The sequence below is a fragment of the Polyergus mexicanus genome, unplaced genomic scaffold (genome assembly GCF_030449975.1).
Source record: "Polyergus mexicanus isolate NDT 795.1 unplaced genomic scaffold, iyPolMexi1.0 SCAF_9, whole genome shotgun sequence".
Classification (NCBI taxonomy): Eukaryota; Metazoa; Arthropoda; class Insecta; order Hymenoptera; family Formicidae; genus Polyergus; species Polyergus mexicanus.
Window position 1 is genome coordinate 857,854 of NW_027223329.1, and position 14,826 is coordinate 872,679.

At 44.2% G+C, this 14,826-nt stretch overlaps 2 protein-coding genes across 2 annotated transcripts in view; one reads left to right on the forward strand and one right to left on the reverse strand.

The window, feature by feature from the left end:
- Su(var)3-3 (lysine-specific histone demethylase Su(var)3-3) overlaps positions 1-14,826 on the reverse strand; it is a 113,894-nt gene that overhangs the window by 43,652 nt on the left and 55,416 nt on the right. The window lies entirely within an intron of this gene.
- On the forward strand, positions 20-5,396 carry Tollo (Toll-like receptor Tollo). Its single transcript, XM_070302094.1, has one exon. The coding sequence runs from the start codon at positions 43-45 to the stop codon at positions 3,763-3,765; it is 3,723 nt and encodes a 1,240-aa protein (XP_070158195.1). The 5' UTR covers positions 20-42; the 3' UTR covers positions 3,766-5,396.

Here is a 14,826-nt window from a genome sequence, read left to right on the forward strand (position 1 = left end):
ATTCCACGTTGATGGAACATTAGAGATCCACTCGGCGAAAAGATGCGAGGTAGACCTGCCTTCCTCGCCATATTGCTGGGCACGATATTCGGCGTCCTCGGCGCGTCTCTCAGCAAGGCGCTCAGGTACAAAGCACCGGACGAATGCAAGTGGATCACGACCGGCGACGCCGAGGATGACGTGTCGCTCGTATGCCGTTTACGTACCATCAACAGTGAACTGGAGAATACCAATTTTAGCGTGATACAGCCGCAGCATACGGTGCGCCTGCGACTGGAATGCAGCGACGGTCTCTTCTATCAGAGCTCGTTGAGCGCCGGCAGCTTTCGACCGCTGGTCGAGCTGCGCGAGCTCGTCATCGAGTACTGCAAGATCGGTAATCTATCCGATGACGCGTTCAAGGGGCTAAGGGAGCTACGAAATCTCACCGTGAGGACGCATAATACCGATTGGTCGGCCATGGCGCTCGACGTCTCCGCCGGCGCCTTCACCGACGAACTTCGGCAGTTAGAGAAGCTCGATCTCGGTGAGAACAACATGTGGAGCATACCGGAGGGCGCGCTCTGTCCCCTCGTCAACCTCGAGATTTTGAATTTGACGAGAAACCGGCTCAGGGATATCGCGGATTTTCGCTTCAACGCCGCGGCGAGATGCCTGACGAATCTCAGGGAACTAGATCTCAGCAACAACAGCGTCGAGTCGCTGCCGAGTGCAGCATTCTCCGGTTTGACGAGACTGCACAATTTGGATTTGCGATGCAACGCCATCGGTTTCATGGCGGACCGCGCATTCGAAGGCCTCTCCTCGCTGGCCATCTTGCGGCTTGCCGACAACCGTCTCGCCAGCCTGCCACCCGAGTTATTCGGCGACGCTCGGGACATACAGGAAATTCATCTGCGTAACAACACATTGAGCGTCTTGCCGCCTGGACTGTTTAGCGAGTTGGAGAAGTTGTTGGTGCTGGATCTCTCGCATAACGAGTTGACGGCGGAATGGGTGAACGCGGCCACGTTCAACAATTTAAAACGTCTAGTGGTACTTGATCTCTCGAGCAATCATATCGCGCGACTCGATCCGACTGTCTTTCGCGATCTGTTCAGCCTGCAGATTCTACGTTTGCAGGAAAATCTGCTAGAAAGCCTACCGGAGAACACATTCTCGGCGCTCCACAATCTGCATACATTGCTACTCAGCGACAATCGGTTGACCATCATAGACGCCACCACGCTGAGTGGTCTCTATGTACTCAGTCTCCTCTCGTTGGACAACAACCGGTTGCGCACGATACATCCGAGCTCCCTGAGAAATACTTCATCCCTGCAGGACTTTCATCTTAACGGTAACCGGCTGACATCGGTGCCGGACGCGCTGAAGGCCACTCCCCTCCTGCACACTCTCGACCTCGGCGAGAACCTCATCTCCGAGATACCGAGCGGCACCTTCGACCACGTGGCGCAGTTATACGGACTTCGATTAACCGAAAATCATATCGGCAATCTCACCAAGGGCGTTTTCGATCGTATCAAGGAGCTCAAGATCCTGAACCTCTCGCGTAACCGCATACAGTACATCGAACCCGGGACCTTCGATGAGAATCTCAATCTACAGGCGATACGGCTCGATGGCAATCAATTGATCGACATCACTCATCTCTTCTCCAATTTGCCGAATCTCGTCTGGCTGAACGTCAGCGACAACAAGCTCAAGTGGTTCGACTACGCCATGATACCGACCGGGCTGCAATGGCTCGATATACACTCGAACGAGATCCGCGAGCTCGGCAACTACTTCGAGATCGAGACGCAGCTGCAGCTGAGCGCTATCGACGCAAGCGAAAACAAGCTTACCGAGATCACCGGCAACGCGATTCCCATGAGTGTCGAGCTGTTGTTCCTCAACGACAATCTCATCTCAAAGGTGCAAAGTTATTCGTTCTTCAAGAAACCGAATCTAACGCGAGTCGATCTCAAGGGCAACCAGATCCGGAATCTCGAGCCGTACGCGTTGCGCATCAGCGCGGTACCGCCCGACAAACCGCTGCCCAAGTTTTACATTGGCGGCAATCAGTACCTCTGCGATTGCACGATGGAATGGCTGCAACGCGTCAATCGACAGAATCAAACGCGGGTGCAACCGCGCGTGATGGACCTCGAGAGCATCTATTGCAAACTCTTGTACGATCGCGAACGTGTGTTCGTGCCGCTAGTCGAGGCGTCGCACTCGCAATTCCTCTGCAAATACGAGACTCACTGCTTCGCTCTGTGCCACTGCTGCGACTTCGACGCGTGCGACTGCGAGATGACGTGTCCGCACAACTGCACGTGCTATCACGATCAGTCATGGTCGGCCAACGTGGTCGACTGTTCGAATGGCGGCCACGCAAATCGGTTGCCCGAGCAGATACCGATGGATGCCACGCGACTCTACTTGGACGGTAACGATCTGCGGATCGTATCGAGCCACGCCTTCATCGGTCGCAAGAAACTTAAAGTGCTGTTCCTCAACTCGTCCAACATCGAGATTGTGCAAAACAGATCGTTCAACGGGCTACGCGACCTCGACGATCTACACCTGCAGGATAACCGGATACGCGAACTACGCGGCCACGAGTTCGAGGGACTCGATGCGCTGCGGCAGCTGCACCTGCAACGTAACCGCATCGTCGCGATCGGCAACGACACGTTCGCGTCGCTGCATTCCCTGCGGATTCTACAGCTACAGAACAACCGTCTGACAAATCTGGCTTTATGGTCGCTGCCGGGCTCGATCGAGGTCAGCCTGGCCGGGAATCCTTGGTCCTGCGAATGCGATTATCTCCGGAATTATCGCGAGTGGATGCGCGACCCGAGCGTCCGTGTCGCGGACGCGTCCGCGTTGCGTTGCGTGTACAATGTTACGGAATTCGAGGCGTTCGGCGACGAGGTGTTTACGGACGATGAGTTTGGTTTTTCGGTGAGCGCGAACGAGCGCGTCAACGGTAACGAGAGCGTCTGCACCGATGCGATCAACGTCGACGATGACGCGCATCGCGCCAATTACACCAAGACCATCATCGAGAGACAGATATTGCAGGATTATCTGCCGCTACTGATAGCGACCCTGGCCAGTTCCCTCGTCGTCATACTCTTCTGCTTGCTCGCCTTTGTGTACCGTCACGAGCTGCGCGTGTGGTTCCACTCGCGTTTCGGTGTGCGGATATTCTATCGGAGCAACGAGATCGATCGGGATGATCGAGACAAGCTATTCGACGCGTTCGTAAGTTACAGCTCTAAGGACGAGGCATTCGTCGCCGAGGAGCTGGCGCCGGTGCTCGAGATGGGCAATCCCTCGTACAAGCTGTGCCTGCACTATCGGGACTTTCCGGTCGGGAGCTTCATCGCCGATACGATCGTGCAGGCGGTGGAATCGTCGCGTCGCACAATAATAGTGCTCTCGGAGAACTTTATCAAATCCGAGTGGTGTCGCTTCGACTTCAAGTCGGCGCATCACCAAGTACTGAGGGACAGAAGACGCCGGCTAATCCTCGTGCTAGTCGGCGACGTGCATCAGCGCGATCTCGATCCGGACATACGACTGTATTTAAAAACCAACACTTATCTGCAGTGGGGCGACAAGCTATTCTGGGAGAAGCTGCGATTCGCGTTGCCGGACGTGCCTAATAATCAGCGGACGACGCAGCAGCGGACGAGGCAGCCGCCGCCGGTTCGACGGCAACATAACAACAGAACGTCCAACGGATCGCGCACCGTGTCCGTCCATATATGATCCGTTTGTACGTGCCTGTGTCAAGTGAGTCATACGTGTCGAGCGAACAACGAACGAAATACACGTGTGAGAGGAGACGAGCCTACGCTCATGAATCTTTGTCTTCAATTTTCAAGACGCATTCAGACGGTGCAATACGACGGTGTAGTGTGTGTAAATAAAAAAAAAATAATAATAATAATAACGGAGGATCTATTGATGTATAAATAAAGCGTGCCACGTGTACATAAACGGTGTGTGATAAGAGCGACGAGGTATTTCAGATGCTCTCTGCGGGCGGAACGTGTAAACCAGGTGTGTTACGCGCGACACGTAAAATCTGTAAATTGTTGTTAAGCGAGGGGGAGGGGATAATTGAAACGAAATCGTTGTGTAAATAGAATGTCGCGCGGTCGCGAATTGACGAGCAAACTGAGACCGTTACTCAGCTCACATGCGACGATTACGATTGAGTGTGACGGTGCGCGCACAAGTACGTAGGTGAATGTGTGCGTGTGTGTGTGTGTGTGTGTGTATGTGTCGTAATCGTAAAAGGAAAGAGATGCAGCCCGTTGCGGCCGTATACTTAAAATTCGTTACTTCTTATTATCGATCCGACTGTAGCGCGAATAATTACACAGTCGATCAGCGGATCGATTTCTCGGGGCGAATGTCGCATCGTAATAATTTTAATTTCATCGACAACAGCTGTGTCCCTCGCATCCACGCGATCAGCTTTTATAGTAAAATATCGCTTAAATATCAAACCGACGCACCTGTCTGACGCAACACGACGACTTCGATTGTTTAAGCCTGGCTCAAGCCGCTGCGCCAACACACAGTGATACACCACTTCCTAATTATAATTATTATGTATATTTAATTGTGTTTCCACTCTCTGGTCGATGACGAATTTCATCCAGCAATAACGAGCTTACGAGTGTCTCGGCGGCATTGGTTCAGAAGCATTGATAACGCTTCACGGTGATAATGGAAAATTTTGGGGGCGAATATTGTAAAGTATTATTTTAGCCTTATTTATTTCGTTCGAATCGATAAAGAGACTTTATGTACGACTTGAGCGCGCTATGTTTTGTAACGAGTGAGAAGAAAAAAAAAATACGGAGACAATAGTTTAACAGAGTTCGCTTGCCGTCGATTAATGATTAATTTAAGAAAGCACACAATTTACGCGCCGCGCGCGAAATTTCCATTTGAATTCGACGGTCTCATTATTTGCCGTGCAAACATGAATTAATATACGAGATTAATTAAACTTGCGCATACACGTACGCACGTGGGACATATATAAATTGTACATATTATATATTTTTATAAACATATAACGCGGACGGTATACTTGTTCTTTGCACGGATGACTCAATTACATCCCAGTAATAACTTCAGCATTAAGAAAACGTCCATGTGCACTCGATAGAAGATAAAACGAACTTTATGTGACGTATCTTATCCTAAGTGCGACAGTCGAATTCAAAGTGCGTAAGGAAATTGAATTGCTACTACAAATATTCGAGATATAATGTACAAATGTGGAATCATCGTCTTCTTTAGCTTTCCTCGCAAGCGGTTATCATGTTTCGCAAAACTATTCGACACACGACGAAAAAAAGATATTATTTTAGAATAAAAACTATGACTGAATAATAAAACACATTCTCTCTTTTTATATTTTTAATCCTTTCGTTTTGCATTTTACATTTCTTGCCTCCCCACGAAAATATACGCCAGATTACGTTTCCAATCACGTCCTGTGGTTTTTCGAAAAAAATTTTCAATCGATATAAGCGCTATCAAAAATTTCTATAGACACATCAATTCAAATATCTTCGTATTCTCTTGCAATATTAGTCATTTTCAATTTGCGCTTTACAAGGCAAAATATTACTTTCTTCAAACGTATTTGTGTCAAGAGAGAGCGAGTGAGTGAGTGAGTGAGTGAATGAATGAATGAGAAAGAGAGAGAGAGAGAGAGAGAGAGAGAGATATCAAAGGCGCATTAAAGTGAATTTACAAACGGTATGCAGAGCGCTTCCTCATTTTCAGTTAATGCAATAAAATGACAAAGCGGTATACGCGATATTCATGGCATGACAATTAAATCTACCATTTCGATGCAGGCTTTGTGTGCCATTTTCTGAGGTAGCTCGAGAACAAAACAATACTTAATCGAGTCACGTCTGTATACATTGTGTCATCACGTCTTGTTACCGTTGCATCAGCAGAATAAGTAATATTTACCCGTGGATAACAGAAAAGAAGGACAACTCGACGGGAGAGATTTAAAGGAGAATTTCGCATATTATATCCATGTAATAAGTTGTTCTAACTGTCAAATAATTTTCCGCAAACAAGATACGAAACAATACCAACTAAACATTCTATAGTCATCCCCAGTCAGAATAAATTCTCATATTTAATATAATTTAATTCACATACAAATAAATATAAAACATATAAAGCCATATGCAAATAATTGCTGGTTTCTGTTGCAACACACGAAGAAGAGGCTTGCGAGAATGAATGCAAAAAATCTAACTTGTCAATTATAATCTTCGATCTTATCATGGCAACGGCACGCAAAGATCCATCTGCATAGGAAAGCAGCGAGACTAAATGGGCCACGCAGGAAAATTGTTGCTACGTGAAAACGCGAAATTGCTTGGCTCGCTCGATTGCGATGTAATCGTCGCGCGTAATCAATGCGCTAGTAAGCGTAACGTAACAGAGGCGCGATTCGATCGACGCGGGAAATAACGTGGTACGCGCACAGCGACGTCGAAGAATATTACAACGCCGATATCGCGCGGTAACGGTGTCACGCTAATGCAAACGAGCGAAGGAGAAGCGAGCGGAGTCCCACCCTACATATCGGTAACTATTTCGCCGGGGCTATTTTGCGGTCTCTTGCTAATGATTAAAGCGCAGAATTTGTGCGCAATCGCATTGTACTCGGCACTCGTTGCTCCATAGCAACGATTTCGTAGCTGCGCGTCTCTAACATTTGTCTGTTAGATATTTTCCTCGCGCCACAGATAGATCGATCGATCGATCGATCGATCGTGATGGACATTCTCCTCGCGAGAACGCAACGCGTAATATCGATTTTATCATCACGCGCAAGTGACATTTAAGCCGACTCGGCGAATTATTTCTCGACGAGTAATAATCAAACTAATCGGCCTATGTCTCATGATTACATTATCCGATATCTATTTACCGTAGCGAGACGCATCGTTCGTTTAACTGTGTTAATCACACGGGAGCTTTCATTACGAGAAAATAATTTGACGGAATAATTCCTATGATATGAGAAAGATTCGCGGAGCAAAGTTTGCAGAAAATTTTATAAAAACGCGACACCGGTCTTTTGGATAAATCAGCAACGATGGCGACTGCATCTCCGGGCCGGTAACAAGAGTCAACGCATATCTATCTGCCGATCCTGTTCTGCCACTCGTGTAATTAACAAGTTCTTAACAACATATCACGGGTAAAACACTCTTTGCATCGCTCTTATGCTCGTTGAAAGCCCCTGGTCAAGGCGGACTCGTCAACCCTCGAGTCCCCTCGAGTATAATTTAATGTACCGAGAAAAATTCGAGATACCACACTAGCGAGTCCTTCGCGCAAGATGGCGAAGCGAGAGAGAAAGAAAGAAACTGTGAGGATAGAAGGGAGAGATCGTAAGATTTCAATGGTCCAGATCCACTTCAAGCGCGCTTGTGATCGCGAAAGCAATCAGGCGTGTCTATCTCGTCGGAATAAGTAACGAACCGGTCGAAAATCATTCTCAAACGCGCGCCACACAATTCGATAACGGAGATTGTGTAAGGAATTTATAAACCTGTTCCCACTTTGTTCTCCCGTTTATACAATATAAATGGGACAAGACGGTGCAGCGCGCGCGCGCGCGCGCGCGCCAGTAGCGGCGCGAAGAAATTAGCGAGGCGATGGAATCTGCGAAGTTAAGGCATAAAATTGATACGGCCGACGTCTTTATACCTATATATGAATCGACGCGACGGGAGCAACGGCAATACGAGCAATAATATAACGCGATACGCGAGAGAAGAATCGATAATGAAAAAGGCACCGGTCGGCGAATAACGGATTCGAGGGTAAAACGACCGGCGCGAGTAAAGAATTTTAATGCGCGTAAAGTCGCAGCGGGGCCTTTACTAAGGAAAATAATGAATTAGGAGCGACGGAGAAACTCGCGGGACCGCTTATTTCTTCGTCCGATAATATTTACAACCCGCCTCCGCTCCCTACGTTTTCGCAGCTCGCTAACTCGCTCAAGCAAGCTCCTCGAGAATGCGGCCTGCATGCCTACCGACTTCTCCCCCCTCCGCTAATCTGGTCGCCGATGCTTTATGCGGTATAACGGAATTTCTGTTTGCACTGCCAGCCACAGCCGGCACCGATCGTCGTCGTCGTCGTCGTCGTTATTGTCGCGCGAGCCCGGGTGATTCGTGTCTCGAATCGATATCGACGATCGATCCGAACTGTCACGCGTCGGATCATTGAGCAGCCGCGTTTTATCACGACACGTCGAATCATCGAAGAAGCCGCGGATTGCGAGAAGATATTCGAGAGTCGTCATTCCAATCGAGATCCAAGCAAAATTCGCAATAGGCATTGAATCACTCAGGTATCAGAATTTGTGTCACCTTCCCGTGATTACAAGCGTTTAAAAAGTCGTCGACTCGACGACCATAATAATTCACGACGTAATATTGATTAGGATAATTCTCGAGAGAACTCGGTCGGTCTTCTCTACTCTCCGCGAATTTATCTCACGTATAATCGTATATATTTTATATACCAGGTATATAAATATGAAACCGGAATTTTTGTATAGAAAATGCACGTTTATTGTATGAAAATAATAAAAAATATTTTATTCCAAGTATTGCCCATTGCTAGCTATACATTTTTCCCATCTCTCTGACAATTTGTGGATGCCACGCCAAAAAAACTGTTGCTCCTTTGAGGCAAACCAGTCATCGAGCCATTTTCGTACATTTTCGTAAGAAGTGAAGCGCTGCTCGGCAAGTGCGTGTCCCATCGATGCAAATAAGTAGTAATCGGATGGAGCCAAGTGTGATGAGTAAGCCGCATGCGAAAGTATTTCCCAACTAAACGCCTCAATCGTTTCCTTGACCGGTTTTGCTGTGTGTGATGGTGCATTATCGTGAAGCAAAATCACTTTGTGTTGCCTTTTTTGATATTCTGGTCGTTTTTCACGCAAAGCCTGATTCAAATCGAGTTGTTGTTGCGATTGAGCGTCATCCTCATCCAACAATGTTTGCAATTCGCTGTCTTCAAACTTTTTCGGTGGTCTTTCACATTCTTCGTTTCTCACGTCAAAATCGCCACTTTTGAATTTTTTAAACCACTCAAAGCACTGTAATTTACCAAGAGCATGCTCACCGTAAGCTTCGACGAGCATTCGATGCGATTCTGCAGCAGTTTTCTTCAAATGGTAACAGAAAATCAATGCTGTCCGCAAATCGTAGTTTCCAGGCACAAAATTCGACATGTTCAACGCTATTAAAAACTATGCTGTTGTATGAAACTTGTATTGTTGTGAGTTGAAAATCTTTATCAGATATCAAAACAAGAAAATGGCGCCAATGACGCGGTTTGACGGTAACTACATTGACATCTAGGGCCAGCTATGGGCAAATTCCGGTTTCATATTTATATACCTGGTATAAGCGCATTTCTCTTTTCTGATGCGGTAACTAACCGCCATTGCACTTGCCTAGATGTCGAAAGGAGATAGTAAAGAAGAAAAGAAAGAGAAGTAAAAAAAAAAAGGAAAAGGAAAAGAAAGCCGCGCCTTCAATCACCGATCTTGCCGTGTCGGCTGTGAACTTTATGCTCGCGCAAACGTTGTCCGCGTATACTTTAGTTATCGCGATTGAGAATTTAGTGTCCTGTTTGCATTGTATCGCGAAGCGAATGCATATTTCACACGTGCACTATGGCCGCCGCCGTCTTGTAGCGGCTTGCTGATTATGCGAACCGTGGTATAGTCGGTTACCCCCGCATGCATACATGTACATAGTCGCAGGGTACAACGCGCGCAAGGGCACCGTGTAACATCATAATAAGTCGCAGAAATCATCCGTGCTCTTTGTGCGTGTTACTTTCAAATGTAGGCGAAAGAGCGGAATAATGACGTTAAAGCGCGCGATCCTGGCGGGTATGCTATTCCAGGTAATGACCGACAATTAATTTCGTCCCTTACCTACTCGGTCACAAAGAATATCGCGTCCATTGTGCTCGTCTCAAAGCTATTCTCGAGCGTGCTCGATTAATGACTACTCTTGATATAAAAAGAAAAACCCGCTGCATATAAAGGTACATTAGTAATAATAGCTCTTGATAATTTTAGGTACAATTTGCCAAACACTTGTAAATCATTATGTTAAGATATAATATTTTCTATGCCAAAAAACATAAAAATTGTTTTTTTATTGAAAATTAAATGTAACGCGTTAATAACGTTAAGATGTAAAATATCTTGCGATTTACTTTGTAACTGTCTTGAATCCCGATTGCCGATCGCATCAGCAAACGAGTACCTAGTTTATATCGTGTCAAACGCAATTAATCAGCAGCGCGGCGGATAAATTTCTCTCGAAGGTAGATATACGTCGATTTCTCGTCATCGATGATGAAGTCAATCTTGACGAACGTTTCTCGTGTTCACGGTATAGAGAAGGTATTTCGTGATTTCACGATCGCCCGTTACCCGAGAGACTCAGCCGCTCGCACGATCGTCGGATAAATGGACTTTTAACGAACCCCAGGCGCGCGCGAACGCCGGATAATTCGATTTATTAAGCGAGTGTTGCCTCCCGTCCCGAACAAGCATCGCTAATATTGACGGAGGTGGATCTGCCTGTCGTTGCGGGACTGACACTGGCGGAAGAAACATTTCGTGGCGAGAGCCGCGCCAAGGCTCGATCGATTACAAAGCACTTTCGCGGAACATCGAATTGGATCCAACCTCTTCTCGGTTCGACGAGAGAGAAAGAGAGAGAGAGAGAGAGAGAGCGAGAGAAAGATTGAAAATACAAGTTGCACCGAGCGGTGACTTTAATCGACTCTTTGCAAGCGCACATGCTCGAGAGGAGAGTCGCGGGGCGTGCCGAGCCATTCCCGGCGCTCGTGTATGGTTACAAGTGCGGCACGGCAGAGACTTTCGTAATAACACCATGGGACACCCGTTGACACGCTTCGTTGAGCATTAAAGCCAGCTGACGAACCGCCAAACTTTTCGACATTTTCAGAGCGCCGTTCGCCATTTTCTTCAAAAGAATCGACGGTATTCCTCTTAACAGTCGAAAGACCCGATGACCGTTGAAATTTTCATCATCGCAACATTCTATTCCGCTCTCCTCTCGCCGTGCAATATTATAGAAATTTTCTATATTAGTTCTACTACTCTCATATGTGTTAATTGCGGTCTGACGTGTTTCATTCCGCCCAAATATTCCGCTTCGGCGAAATTCTAGTTTCCTAGTTACTGTATAATGTAATGCAAATATATGCGAGGGCCGCCAGGATTATAGAGGATCAGTTACGCAGTGCGAATTGAGTCGATCCAATCAAGCAATGAGTTGGACAGTTAAGGATTAATTCCGGTATCTTATTAAAAAATATTGCTATTCGGTCTAGATTTCCAGAGTTCTTTTACATTTTATTTTTTATCGACTTTGAAATATTATTATATATATTTTTATTAGAAATATATTTAAGATATTTAACTTTTAGCAAATACATATTTCTTTTATCTTCTTATCGTATAATTTTAATCTAACCTATCGTCTTAGAAACTTGTACGTGATCAAAGACGGAAATTGAAATTTACATAACGAGAAATTACACAAGTAAAACACTTTCAAACTGCGTCAAAGGTGTAACCGCGGAAACAAGAGCGCGTTACGCTCGGTCTCGTCACTTTAATTGCATCTACGGATCCAAGTAATAGATGTGGAGTTAAACCAACTTGTACAAGTTGATTCTCGCGCGATCAAAGCGCTTTTGTAAGCTCTATATGTAAATAAAATTACTTTAAGTTTCCAATTACAGAGAAGACGCGACATCATTAGAAGATAAACAAGCCGTTTCGCGACTTGTTCTTATCGGTTATTCTTTTCAAAAAATGTGCATTACGCGACACATAGTTAAAATACAATATATATTGATATAAATAATAATTTTTTAAGCAAATTTACATACGTATTATTGGCCGCGCACGTCGAATGTAAATTTCTGTAAGTTGTAAAATAACCATAAAAGGAGGATGTGTACATGCGCACAACCTCGTTCGTACACGCGAGCGTAGCCTTGCGGCAAGAACATCTGCCGCTGAGAAAATGAGCACAGCTGCGAACGATCGAAATTCTCGAGCACAGCCATTCCACCCAATTTCGTGTCACGCGCGACAGCAAACGCAAAACAATGAAACTTCTGGAGCAATGAACGCTCGCAGTGTTCGCCCGATACACCCACAGAAAAGATTTCCGGATCTAATGCTATTACTCTTCAATCTATCATAAAATAGGATCGATATAGCGACAATCATATTTATTATTGAAAAAGGAATATTTTAATCTTAAATGGAAAATTCTTAAATCTAGAATAAAATGCTCTCGGTGCTATCCCGTTAATTTTCTCACAAAGATGAACATGGATATTTGTAGCAATCTAACATCGAGTTATTCCAAATGCAAAAATATATAAGCTTAGATTTGTATATGTTACTCTTGTCTCAAGATAGTAAGACAATCTTATTTAATTCGAGAGAGAAGAAAAGGAATTATTGATTTAATTTTAAAATTGTTTTATTTTTATACCGCATAAGGTTGTGATACGATTAAATATGTCAAGAATATTTTTTGTCTCGTTATCAGAAATCCTTTCTGAGAGTGTACACTCGATACATCTGTGATCGTCGATAAGATTGCTTCCAAGATAACAATCATCCCCTATTTCAGTCGCAAACATATAATTCTATCTCTTCTCTATATGTTTTATCTATTATTTAAAAAAAAAAACCGATTCTCTCTCAAAGAATTTCAACGTATCATTTTTCTTTTGGTGATTTATTATGTACAATATAAAGCAGCTTTTTGATAAAACGCTATCACAATTTTTGTCAAAATATTTCAGAAAAATATAATACAATATTGAAAAATTGTATGACTGTAATTACACAATATTTCTATATTTTTTTTTTATACATTAATCAAACTGCATATGTATATAAAAAAAGAAAATTATTTTAAATTTATACAAATTTTAATTGATTTGATTCATTGTTTCAAATTTTAAGATTATAACTTTATGTATCGAGTAATCACAAAAATCTTTGAGTAAAAATGTTCATTCGGGTTTGCTAAAATTTTTGTTTTCTTCGTATTCATAATTATGTATTTCAAAAATTTAACTCTATATTTCAGAATTTGATATATGAATACAGAAATCTGTAATTTATGTCAAAATTTCCACGAAACTTACTTGAGTTTTACGAAATTTTTATATTTATTGGCCGTATTGGAGATAAGTTATTTTAAATTTTAACTTTATATATTCCAATTCAACGATTTTAAAAACATCCTTTTTAAAGGAGCTTCTTGAAAATAAGAAATATTTGTTTTCTCGCCCGTAGAAAATCTAAATTACAAGTATTCGGAAATATTTTCTGGAGATATTAGTTTTCGCGCATTCGTCACAAAAAAAAAATCTGATTGTATTCCCCGCTCAATTTGATGCAGTTGCAGATAGAGAAGCTCTCTAACAGCATGATGGCGGCTCGCAAATCAACTGAATAGCAAAGAGAGAGAAGAACGTTAACACGAGGCTAAGATCTATGTCCTTCCGCACTTTGAACATGCGATTTAACACTCGACTAAAGCAGGAATTAAGTTATACGCTGATTATGATAAGTAGGAACTCTGCCGAATGATTAATAACGCATGTTGGCTGGATTTATCGGTATGCATCGTTGAAGATTCCATTGCGATAGTAATTTTCGCGCAGATTTCCGCGCCGTAAGGATGCTCAGGTTAGAGAAACGAATGACGATGACGACAACAACATCCTGACCCTGGGTGCTTCCGATTTGCAGTTTACGAAGTTGCATAAATGAAGTTTAGGAATCGAATGTGAATATTAATTGACACGCGACGCCCTTGATGTAAAAATAAAACTCGCCCGACGACGTCGCTCATTCCGAGTTGCGATCGGGACTTATTAAAAGAAGAGCGTTTGATACTTTTCCAAGCCTCGGAATGCGATTTCCATAATGAAATCTCGTGTATGGAAATGCCATTCGGAATTTGAAACTGCGGAGAATGTGTGACGCGATGTGTTCGCGACATTTTTTATTCCATTCATTCTACGCGACTAGAAAAAAAAGAAAGAGGGAGAGAGAGAGAGAGAGAGAGAGAGAGAGAGAGAGAGAGAGAGAGAGAGAGAGAGAGAGAGAGAGAGTGAGTGATGTTTTGGCACATCTGGCCATATTCGTTCCACTCGTCAATCGAATCGAATAATCAATGTTGCGATAGAAATTCCATGTTTATTTATAGGAACTTACGAGTGCGACGACGAAATTGGAATCTCGCGAGACGACATCGACGGACCCTGTAAACGACATCGGTGAAGAAGTCCTCTTTAATTTAGAACGGTCCGAATGTGTGGCCTGTACCGGACAGGCTGAATCGACACATTTTGCTGAGCTAAAATATCGGTAGATGCAAATCGCATCGATCCGATCCAGTCGATAGGATTCTCGATCGAATGATTTCGCAAGAAAGAAACACCCGAGTATACTTTATATTCCGCGAAGCGACTCTCTTGGAAGAAATTTTTCTATTCCGATAGCTTGCTTAAGTTTCCACAACGAAACTGCACTCGGGGGTTAGTTTCCTTCTTCTCTCCCTCCCTCTCTTTCGCGATAACATTTAACTCTGAAGTTTTATTACCATACTTCCGTTTGAACGCACTGCATCAGATCGCGGTACCAGAAATTCCGAGCGAAAC

Coding starts and splice junctions, on each gene's coding strand:
- Tollo (XM_070302094.1), top strand. CDS start 43: ATGCGAGGTAGACCTGCCTTCCTCGCCATATTGCTGGGCACGATATTC.